The sequence below is a fragment of the Neovison vison genome, chromosome 11 (assembly GCF_020171115.1).
Source record: "Neovison vison isolate M4711 chromosome 11, ASM_NN_V1, whole genome shotgun sequence".
Classification (NCBI taxonomy): domain Eukaryota; kingdom Metazoa; phylum Chordata; class Mammalia; order Carnivora; family Mustelidae; genus Neogale; species Neogale vison.
Window position 1 is genome coordinate 128,554,742 of NC_058101.1, and position 12,397 is coordinate 128,567,138.

Consider the following 12,397-nt stretch of genomic DNA (forward strand, 5'->3'; position numbering starts at 1 on the left):
TACTATATTTATGTAGAGTACAGGTCACAGAAAAAGTAACCAATTTAATTACAGTTTTTCTTTTTGTTCAAGGGTCCAGGATTTATAGCTGCAATGTGGGGTGTCTTCATGTTTAAGGAAATACAGGTATGTATAAGAAAGGGGGCAAATTAAGAAAACAGGTGTAGAGTCAGGTAAGAAAAGTATTTCGTACTATGTTTGTGTCATTTTCTGAAAACTGTATGTGACCCCAAAGCACTTCTGCCTCAGATGTTCAAAATGTTATCATCCCTAACAAGGAAAGAAAATACTAAAGATATGATAAGTATTATGAAACATGTTTCTCTTCACTCCAGTACCCAGTGAGAAAATGATTTAGTTGACTTTTTATTTCCCATAAGAGATTTTGGTTACATAATCCAATAAAATATGATAAAGGGAAATTTTATTTAATGTAAAATATGATAGATAAACAAGATGAAAGTGTTTTTTCCTAAAGATTAAAATATCCTTGAGGTAAATGGAATTTGGGAATAAATTCTTCTGTTGGTTCTCATGCCTCCCAAAGGCCTCCATATTAAACCAGCAATTTTATAGGAAAATAGTATGGTAGCAGGTAACTACTACCCCTTGTCTTTCAAGTGTAAATGATAATGATTTAAAATTTCATTTATTAAATAGCTCTAGGATATGTGTGTGTATTTTCACTAAAAATTGTTAGGGACGCTTGGCTGGCTCAGATGGTGGAGCATAGGACTCTTGATCTTCAGGTTGTAGATTGGGTGTAGAGATTGCTTAAAAACAAAATATTTTTCAAAATATTTTTAATTGTTTTAGAATTTTTCCCATTAACCTTTATTTGAGGAATATATGTGAATAGTATTTTGAAATAGTTTTTATTATAAAAATATATAAATCAAAGTCTGTCAAGGTAGCATAGATATATTTTCTGTCTTCATATGCAGCTGTAATAACAAATAATTCCTGCTTCTAAAAAGATCTGATGTTTCTAATCTCTGGGAACCAAAGTAACCTGTGTACCTGGATAATTCTTAAAATGATTATTCAATTTTAGATTTAAAATATCATTTCATTTATCCTAAGTGAATGTTTTGATTTAGAAAGCCATAATTTGATAACACAGGATTCTCAGACTTAAAAAATAATAAATTTGCTTAGGATATATGCACCAAGATCTTAATTTTTGTACTTTTTAAAATACAAAAGACAACTTAAAACATTTATAGACCCATAAATTGCTTCCATCCACATTTCTCATTTGTTTTAGTTAAGGTTGTTTTCCACAAAAAATAATTATATGTCCAAAATATGCCATAATCTCTTTGCAAATATTTCTTCTGCCTCCCAAGGGATAATTATTGCTATTTAAGAATTAGGTTTTTATTAACCAGTATAACATCCTGAAGCCTTAGAAAACCACAAGTGAGCATAGCTTATTTGCAGTTACAGATAGAAAGAAGCACAAACGAAGAATAGATTTAATATAAAGGATTTGGAAAATTCTTCTAGTCACTACTACTGTATTAATTACACAAACTTAAAAAACCCACATCCGTAGTTATAAGAACTTGAGAGAGAGAAAAAACCTCTAGCCATTCAGCTAATGGTAATTCCTGAGTCCTCTAAAATGATACTAAAAGTCATTTAAAGAAAACTTTTTTTTAAAGGCACCTATAAAAAGACAGCTCAGATCGAATAGAAAAGAATTTTCTGAAAATGATAAGCCATGACCAAGTAGGGCTTAATTCAGGAGTGCCAGGAAAGTTTATAATATGCAAATTAATCAGAATATTATAATATTAGGTGAACAGAAAAACTATGTGATAATATATATTCAAAAGACTTATGCTGGGGCGCTTGGGTGGCTCAGTGGGTTAAAGCCTCTGCCTTTGTCTCAGGTCATGATCCCAGGGTCCTGGGATCGAGCCCCACATTGGGCTCTCTGCTCTGCAGGAAGCCTGCTTCCTCTTCTCTCTCTCTCTGTTGCCTTTCTGCCTGCTTGTGATCTCTGTCTGTCAAATGAATAAATAAAATCTTTAAAAAAAAATAAAAATAAAACAAAAGACATATGCTGAAATTAAAAACCAGTTTTTAATTAAGAGAAAACCTCTTAGAAGTGCTACAAATAGGAGAAATCTGTCTATCAAAAACAATAGGAAACACATAGTTAAGATAAAACCTAAAAGTTCTCTCCCAATTATACCTCAGTAAAGCTGAGGAAAAAAGTTTGCTGTAAGTTGAAAGTCAAAGATTTCTCCATATTATTAAGTATTTTCTAGAGATCCTAGCCAGTATGGTAAAATAAAATTAAGAAAGAAGAGAAATAGATGTAGGAAAGAAAAATGAGAAAACTGTCATTTGCATGTAACATTATCTGCTTTAGAAATCTAAGTGAATCAGCTGAAAATCTCGAGATCTAGTAAGATCATTTGGTAAGTTCTGAAATAGGATAAATATAAAATCAAGAGCTTTTTAATATGCCACCAATAACCAGTTTTAAGGAAAATAAGGGAAACTGGATGGTTAAGTAGGTTAAGTGTCTGGCTCTTGACTTCAACTCAGGTCATGATCTTGGGGTCCTGGGATCAAGCTCCATGTAGGGCTCCACACTTAGCAGCAGGGGGTCTGCTTGAGGATTCTCTGTCTCCCTCTCTCTCTGCACTTTCCCCTGCTAGTTCTCTCTCTCTCTCTCAAATAAGTAAATAAATCTTTTTTCAGAAAATGAAAATAAATGCTATTAAATATTACAAAAAATATAAAAAATAAGAAAATAATCCCCAAGGAATTGCTAGATTTAGAAAATCATTCACTTCACCACAGAAGTTTCCTATAGAACATAAGAAAATATCAGAAAAAATGGGGAAACTTACCACATTCCTGACAGAGCAACTCACAATTGTTAGTAGGCAGTTGTTTCCAATTACATTCAGTGTGATTCCAACCAAATTCCAACGGAGTTCTATCTAGAATTTTGAAAGTGTGTTCTAAACTTTGGCCAAGTTTGTATGTAAATATAAAGAGAAAGAAGGGGCGCCTGGGTGGCTCAGTGGGTTAAGCCGCTGCCTTGGGCTCAGGTCATGATCTCAGGGCCCTGGGATCGAGTCCCGCATCGGGCTCTCTGCTCAGCAGGGAGCCTGCTTCCTCCTCTCTCTCTCTCTGCCTGCTCTCTGCCTACTTGTGATCTCTCTCTGTCAAATAAATAAATAAAATCTTTAAAAAAAAATAAATAAAGAGAAAGAAGACCAAGCTGGAAGCAAATAATGACTTTTATTGACTTCTGGACTTAAAAAAAAAAAAAAAAAAAAGGAAAAAAATAACCTACTTACAAATCTGTCTACAAACAAAATTCAAAATTTAAGAAATATCCAGTGAGACTTGTAATAAAGCGCAGGTGCCTAATTGCCTCTTAACAGGTAGTTTAAAGCCAAGTTTTAAATACTCTACATGCCAACTCCTTTAAGAAAGAGCTAGGAACTAAACACTGAAACCAAAATCTTATTGGAATTTTTTTTAAGATTTTACTTATTTGAGAGAGTAAGAGAGAAGGCAGGATCAGAGGGAGAAGCAGGCAGAGGGAGAAGCAGTCTCCCCACTGAAAGCCCAATGTGGAAGTCCAACCCAGAACCCTAGTATCATCACCTGAGCTGAAGGCAGACATTTAACCAACTGAGCCACCCAGGCGCCCCCTATCGGAATATTTTGAATTATTTTTCTTAGAAACAAGATAGGACCCTAGAGAAAAACAAAAGCAAAACGTGTATCTTTCCTTTTAGGCCCTATTAGTTATGTCTTGAAGCAGTGCTTGAAGACACATATTTGAAAGTCTACAACCTACAGCAGTAAGAACTTCACCTGAGATCCAAGCACTTTTTGTGCTAAAGAGTTTTAATGATTTTAGTTAGTCTTAATGCCATGCAGGCTTTTCCAGTTGGAGGATTTTCCACTTTCCACAATGCTCTTTTATATCTGGTATATGTTCATTTTTGGGAAGTTTGTTTTAGAATTTTACTTTTAGCTATTTTAAGTTAGATGTAGATTATTATCTTTAGAAACAAACTTCAGACACAATGTCTACAGAAGTAACAATGCAGGGAATTACTACCACAACAGTTTATAGGTCAGTAGCTACTCCCAGGTAAAGAATAGGATTATCTGTTATCTTAGTAGCTGTTTCAGAGATCCAAGTTTAAAACTTTTTGCTTTGGGTAGAATGTTAGCATGATCCTTCTAAGTGTTAATATTCACTTTTGACAAAGGGAAAATATTGCTATCGCCCAAATATAACCGGTCTTTTTCTTTAGGAGACTGGGCAGTTTAGACAGATTCTTAACCTTAAAGGGGAAAAATATTTTAATCTCTGAGAACATCATTCTTCTGACTACGTAGACAGTAAAGGAGAAAGCCCAACAAAGTATTCACATAATTAGGTTGTATAAAGTGCTGATAATTGTTTTTCTTATTTTTTAAAGGTTTTATTTATTTGACAGAGAGAGAGACAGCAAGAGAGGGAACACAAGCAAGGGAAGTGGGAGAGGGAGAAGCAGGCCTCTTGCTGAGCAGGGAGCCCAGTGCAGAGCTTGATCCCAGGACCCTGGGATCATGACCTGAGCCAAAGGCAGATGCGTAATGACTAAGCCACCCAGGCACCCCTGTTTTTCTTATTTAAGTCATTGTATCAATTGTCTAATTCACAAAGGAGATTTGGGAATCACCTGATTGTATTCCTTCTTTGAGCATATATTTGAGTGCCTACTCTCCATCAGTGCTGATATCTAGGTAAAGGTTGCAGTCTTTAAAACTGACAAGATGTCAGGGAAACTTAAAGCTCAGAAGGAGAGAGAGAGAGAGATGTTTGAGTGCGTGCGCACACGTGCCCAAGCACGTAAATAAGCTGCTCTGTACTTGGCAAGGCTTTGTGGTGCTTTCATTTGTGGAACTTGCATTGGAGTGACTTCTGGTAGTACTCATACTCAGTGAATCAGAAACTTCAGTTGGCCCAAGCCCAACTTAAAAGACCTCTCCCTATCATCAAATACAGATCATTTCATCTATCCCCCCCCCAATTCTTTATGAAGTTGAAGAAAAAATATGTGAGCTTTTGGAATTTTGGCTATGTATTAATTGATACTAATGTTAGTAAGAGATAAAAATAATATTATATGATTTGACTGTCAAGAGATCTCAACGTTGTTTTAGAATTTTATCTCAAGTTAGGGAGGTACTGGTCCTGTTTTACTCTGTAATGTTCAAACCTTGCTTTAGAGCATCAGGACTTACAATTAAAGAGGGACATAACGTGACAACCATTAAGATGGAAACAGCCAGGGAGCCTGAAACTATTTCATATGAAACATGGTCAAAGAAGCTAAAATAATGATCCAGAAAATATAAGCTTTAAGAGCATAAGACAGTTATTTTTTTTTAATATTTGAGGGTTTATCTTGTGGGATAGAGATTAAAATCGATCTATCTGTACCCCTGGAGATAGATAGAACTTAACAGTAAATAGGAACATCTGGGTGGCTCAGTTGGTTAAGCATCTGCCTTTGGTTCAGGTCATGATCTCAGGGTCCTGGGATCGACCCCCACATCAGGCTTCCTGCTCAGTGGGGAGTCTGCTTCTCCTCTCCCTCTGCCCCTCTACAACGTTCATGCTCCCTCCCTCTCTCTCAAATAAAAAAATAAATTTTCGAAAAGGAGAACTTAAAGTAAATAAAATATCTCTACTTAACACAGAAAGATACTTCTTTGTTAGGGACACTGGAGTGGACTGTCAGTTAAGCATCCAAATCTTGATTTCAGTTCAGGTCATGGTCTCAGGATAATGAGATGGAGCCTGGTGGTCGAACACTGAACTCAGTGGGGAATCTGTTTGAGACTCTCTCTCTCCCTCTGTCCCTTCCCTCTCTCTAAAATAAATAAATAAATCATTAAAAAAATTAGATACTTCTTTGTTAATCAGAGGTGGACTGGCTACATTGGGAAGTAGTTGTCAGTGTTTCCTGTCTTTAAGACCAGTGCACATATCCATAGCTGGCTGGGCAAAGCAAACTTAGTCTCTGTTTCTTCCTCACCCTTCAGATCCATGTCTGTCTTTCCATCTGCACCTCAGCACCTGTGCCCAGGAAGCCTGTTGTTGCCTCCTTCATCATCTCTTTACACACATTCTGGACCCTTCCAGTCTGTTCACCATCTGCAAAAAAGGGGTAGACTTTATGAAAGGTGAATCCCATCTTTTCACCACATCCAGCTGCCTGTTTCTTTAAATTCTGCCCATGACTTGAACAAATAAAACCCCAAAGTGTACATGGACTATGAGATCCCCGTAAGCTCTGACCATAGCTCTCCAACCTGGTTTTGCTCTGTTTGACTCTCATAATCTGTGGGCACACTGCCTTCCTTTCAATCCCTGGCAAGTATCACACTTAATCTTAGAACAGAGATTTGCACATAAAATTCCTTCTACCTGGAACCCCTACTTGTTTCCCTACCCGATTAATTGGTACTTATGGTTAGAAGCTTAATTCCTCACCCTCCAGACCAGCCTCACTAAGATTCCTTTGTAGCCCCCCTCAGAAACAATCATGGTCATTTACTTATTAACACCCCTCTCCTTCTTAGCATTCTTTCTGTGATGATTAACTTCTATCTCCCATCAGGGCACATTTCCTGAGCATTTTAACCCCCGCATATGTTGCTGCAAAGTGGGTGCCCACATGTATTTACTGAGTGGATGAATTAGGAAGGTTCTAGTGGATTTTTGAGGGACTCTGGGTGATTATTTGGCAGGATAGCAAAAGGCATACTGGTGGCTAGAGCAGATGGTTAGTAAGGTCCCTAGAAATCTTGACATTCTGTGTTTTCTGCATGTTTGATTCATGTTTCCTTAATTACACTTACTTTTTTAATTATTATTCAGGGTCTACGAAACTACCTATTGATGATATTTGCATTTTTCATCATCTTGTCTGGAGCATTATGCACGGCTTTCTCCAAAATCTAACAATCACAAGACCAGCAGATGGCAGCAGTGGGTAAGAGAACCCTGCTACAGGACTTGAGTGATTATGCTGAGAACAGAGTTTATTTTCTTCCAGCAGAGGGATCTCAACCCGTCTTGGATTGGGTAAATGATTTTTTTTTTTCCACAAACGTGAGAATAAAGGAGAACTAAGTTTCAGTCAAGTAAAAAAGTGGAAAATTTTTCTAATGAAATATTTATGATGATAGGACTTTACTGGGGGACTAAAATGCCGACCTTCTTACAGCATTATAGTCAAGCGTGCTCCTTTTACCACAATACACACTCGGTGTTGCATAATCAGCAAAACGGTGAAGTTCATATACACAAAGAATTTTGTACATGTCCAAGTTTCCAACGTATTACCCTCGTTAATGAAAAGAGGCAGAAAAATGTTGGGGAGAGAAATGGAAAGAATATCTTCCTTAAAATAGAATTAGATTCCAAGGCTATCTAGATCCTTTGCCAGAAAAAGTAAATGTCAGAGTTAGTAATTGAATATGAAAAAGGCCGTTTCATTTTTTGCCCAAACTTATTTTTACTTCAAATTAATATTGCTCAACTCTACATCATCCCCTCATCTTAGCTCAAAATGCTTTTGATTATCTCCAGATAAAATCCATCTTCAGAGAACAAAAATTTCCAACCATTAAGAATATGTGTCTAATACACATACAGACATATGCAGGTAGACACACGTAAATACACACACGTATATGTCTGTATGATTCTAAACTTGGGGGAAACTCTAGAGTTGCTATAGTGAGGGTCCAGCTTATTAGAATTTGCAGGGGTCAAACACTTTGAATGTAAAATTTATTATTATTTTTCTGAACTATACTTTTCTAAAATCCCTTTTTAAACTGGAAGTTTTCTTTCTGTTTTAACTGTTGCTTTCCATTAGGGAAAGAAAATTAATGGACATGTTATTTTTATATATATATATCAAAAGAGACAGAATAGCATTGTGCTTCTGTGGTACTTATCTGGTACTAACCCAGGTGGGTTTCATCTTTATTGTATGACTTTGAAGAAGTTCCTGAGCCTCCTGTATCAGATTCCTCATCTACAAAATGGACATAATGATAATGATAATGGTTATTGTAAGGCTCAAATTAATTAAAATCCATAACATGTTCATGAGTATCTGGCACTTGGCAAACATTGTATAATTCTTAGCTATAATTATTATCTATTGTTTAAGAAAGAAGATATGTCTATAGATTGGAAGATATTTTGTAAGAGCTACCACCAATCAATGGTCTCACCACCAACCAATCCAAACAACTAATTATTATTCATTCCTCTATTTGAGTACAATTTAAATAATGATACTGGAATCTCTATTTCATTATTGAATTCTTTGATTGTAACACCTTACCAAAACTCATTTGAATTTTAACTGGAAGTATCACTAATTATGTTGATGACTTTAAATAAATTGACATGACAGAAAAGCTATTTTGCTTACTTGAATATATTTTCAAATTTCATATTGATTTAATTTAATTATTTAATGAAGCATTTAATTATTCTGTAGTTGAGAATACCAATTTATACACAAAATTTTAAATGTGAAGTAAAGCAATTGCAGAAGAAAAATGAGGAAAAAATCTTCTTACCACTATACAGTTTCTGCTACCACACAATGCTTTTAGTGTTAAGAGTGTTAAGAGATTAGAGTAGTGGGGTGGCGGGGGGACAAGCTTTTCAAAATGGTTACCATGTAGAAAACTTGCTATGTAGAGATTAGTCTAAACAAGTGATTACCAAATTTCTACTTTCTTTGCTCATTTAAGAAATTAACACCTATCTCTAAGGCTTTGTTTTTCCTTGTCTAGTATGGTCAGATTCTTGTGTTTTAACTTTTTCTTGCTTCGCTTTCTGTCTATGTGTACAGAGAAGGCAGGCACTACCTTAAGTAGGGGAGTGGCAGGCCAGTGAGGCCGGCATCCAGATTATGGGAATTGTTTATGATCAGAATAAAAACTTCTGACTTCTCAAAATTCCTAGTGGGTTTTATGGAATTAATAGTACAACATTTCCCCAGAGTTAACAAATAAATCTCCATTCCTCTTGTACTCATTGATTTGCACTAGCTATATGTATCAATATTTGTGAGCTGAAAAACACATTTGAGTTAAAAAGGCAAATTATAGAACCATGTGCAAATATGATACCATTTAGGTAAAATTTTAAGAATCAAAATAGTTTATATTTTTCTATAAATACTTATATATGTGAGAAAATCAGAAAAATACATATTCAAAGCTCATAATAATGTTTGCCTCTAGTGAGGATAAATGAGATAATGGCAACACTGGGGTCAATGTGAACTTGAGCATTATCTGTAATACTCTAATTTTTATGGCAATGAATTCATATTTTTTTCTTTAATATCTGTTCAAGAGTCAGTAGCAAAAGAACTCCACATGTCTAAATGTTGAAGTAATTAACACTAGGTAAGGAAAATATGGGTGTATGTTATTTTCCTCATTTTTTTTAGTACTTTTTAATTTCAAAGCAAGCATGCACATGCACAGGCAAATAAAAGAGATCAAGGCAAAGTTAGGAAATTTTCCAACTTAAAAGTCCCACCTTCTAAGGATAGAATCTAGAAACTCACCTTCCTAGCCTCCCTTACAGTAGGATGTGTCATTCATGATTATATAGCCTCCAAATAGACAAAGTAATCTAGAATGACAGAAAACAAATTATAGTAGCCTGAGACATGAGGGTTAACTACGAAAAGTATAAGGGAAACTTATGGGTTGCTGGAAGTGTCCTGTATCTAGATTCTAGTGGTGACTACATGAGTGTGTATATTTGCTCATAATACTCTCCACCTGAGTGGGAGAATTTTACTGGATGCAAATTATACCTCATTAAAGTTGATTAAAAGTTTATTAAAATAGGCTATCTTTGTGTGTGTGTGTGTGTGTGTGTGTGTGTGTTTTAATGAGGCCAAATTTCTGAAACAAGTGTTTTAGGTAGGTCACAGAATATCCAGCAGGACCATGGAATTGATGTTGGAGGCTACATAATCAGGAACGATACATCCTACTGCAAGAAAGGATACTATATTTTATGAAAAAATGTTTTGCCTCTTTTGAGATAATCATGGTTTTCTTTTTACTCTGTAAATATGGTGAATTACATTTATTACTTTTCAAATATTAAACCAATTTTGGATTCCTCTGGTAAACACTACTTAGTCATGATGTGTTTTAGCCTTTCTATATACTGTTGGATTTAATTTGTTTTTCTGTTCATGATGAATATTGTTCTGTAATATCAGGGTAATGGCTTTAAAAAGTTTGCAAAAAATTGGTACTTTTCTTCCTTAAATGTCTGGTAGAATTCAAAGGTAAATCTATCTAAGGCTCATTTTCTTTAATATATATAGATTGATTCACATCATCTATTTCTTGATTGAATTTTCTTAATTTTTTTCTTTCAAGGAATTTACTCATTTCATATACATTAAGATTATTAGTATGGTATTGTTTATAATATTTCTTCATTCCCCTTTTCATATCTATAGGCTCTGTAGTAATATCCACTTTCTTTTTTTTTTTAAGATTTTATTTATTTACTTGACAGACAGAGATCACAAGTAGGCAGAAAGGCAGGCAGAGAGAGAGAAGAGGAAGCAGGCTCCCTGCTGAGCAGAGAGCCCAATGTGGGGCTTGATCCCAGGACCCTGGGATCATGACCTGAGCTGAAGGCAGAGGCTTTAACCCACTGAGCGACCCAGGTGCCCCTAATGTCCATTTTCTCATTCTTGATATTGATAATTTGTTCCTTCTCTTTCTATGAACATTCTAGCTGAAAGTTTATGAATTTTATTCATCTATTCAATAAATTCGCTGTAGACTTACTTGAGTTTTCTCTATCCTGTTTTTCTCTTCAATTTCATTGATTTGTGTTCTCTATTATTTATTGTTTCTTGTAAGTTTTTTAACTTGCTCTTATTCTCCACCCCCTCCTCTTTTACTGTATCTCCAATTATACATACATATATTCTACCTTCCTTGATCTTCCCAAATTCTTATTTCTTTTTTTTTAATTTTTTAATTTTATAAACATATATTTTTATCCCCAGGGGTACAGGTCTGTGAATTGCCAGGTTTACACACTTCACAGCACTCACCAAATCACATGCCATCCCCAAAATTCTTATTTCTATCTACTTAACTCAGGAAGACTTTGGGCTCTGTGTTCCTCCGTACAGCACAGCAGCCTGTGCTATGTAGGCAGTAAAATTGAAAAATTACAGTGCTCAGCTTATTCGATTCCCCTTCTGACAGGGATCATGGTCGTGTCCAGCATTTGGTCCAATCTTTCATGCGTTTTGTTCATTTTGCTGTTTCTTCAGTGTATAAAGATTAACATGGTTCCTATTACTCCATCTTTACAAGAATTAGAAATTCTCTGAGTAGCATTTTGTTATATTTTAATTTCAACTTCTCCATCACATTTTCATGAATAGCAACATCAAAGAATAATTGGGCATTCTAGTTGGTTGAATATGTCTCCCCCCAAAATACGTCTAAGTCCTAATTTCTAATACCTGTGAGTATGACCTTATTTGGAAGTAGGGTCTTTGCAGATGTAATTAAATTAAGGATCTCAAGATGTGATCATCTTGGATTTAGGATGGACTCAAAATGCAATGACTAGTATCCCTATAAGAGAAAAGAAAGAGATTATTTGATACAGAAACACGAGAAGAAAGCCACATGAAGATGGAGGCAGAGATTGGAGTGATGTAACTACAATCCAAGGAAGGTCAAGGACTGTGGGAAGACAGTGAGCTAGGAGGCAGGCTTGGAAAGTGGTTCTCCTTCAGATCTCCTGAAGGAACCAACTGTCCCAGACTTTTAGCCACTAACTGTGAGAAAATAAATTGCTGTTGTTTTAAGCATTCAAGTTTGTGATAATTTATTGTCTCATCCCTAGGAAACTAATCCAATGATCTTACAAAATAAGACACACAAATGCAACCCATAACCTTTAATACTGGCAATACTACTATCCAGATAAAGATGTTGGCCGAGCTGCAAAGCAAACACAGAATAAGTAGGAAAATTACATGTTGTGAAGGTCTCGAAAAGTGGCTTTTTGTCTTAACAGAGTTAAGTATTTTATCTTTGGATAATACAGGATGGGGCATACCTCTCTTCCTCTATAAAATGCAATAGAATATGTCAGATGCAGAAAAACTCACCACAAAAAAAAGAACAAGAGGGGCGCCTGGGTGGCTCAGTGGGTTAAGCCGCTGCCTTCGGCTCAGGTCACGATCTCAGTGTCCTGGGATTGAGCCCCGCATCGGGCTCTCTGCTCCGCGGGGAGCCTGCTTCCTCCTCTCTCTCT

The 12,397-nt window shown here is 35.7% G+C and overlaps 1 protein-coding gene across 4 annotated transcripts in view; it reads left to right on the plus strand.

Annotated features, from left to right (window-relative positions):
* The window catches only part of TMEM144 (transmembrane protein 144), a 60,622-nt gene that overhangs the window by 31,874 nt on the left and 16,351 nt on the right, over nt 1–12,397 (plus strand). For 2 of the 4 annotated variants that reach the window (XR_006380930.1, XR_006380931.1), the window contains 2 exons: nt 73–126; nt 6,920–7,126. Coding sequence is in view for 2 of the 4 variants with exons in the window: in XM_044224707.1 (XP_044080642.1) it covers nt 73–126; nt 6,920–7,003 (138 nt within the window). In the remaining 2 variants the exon portion in view is untranslated. Of the gene's footprint in view, nt 1–72; nt 127–6,919; nt 7,930–12,397 lie in introns of those variants that run through there. The other 2 variants (XM_044224707.1, XM_044224706.1) reach the window with 2 other exon arrangements.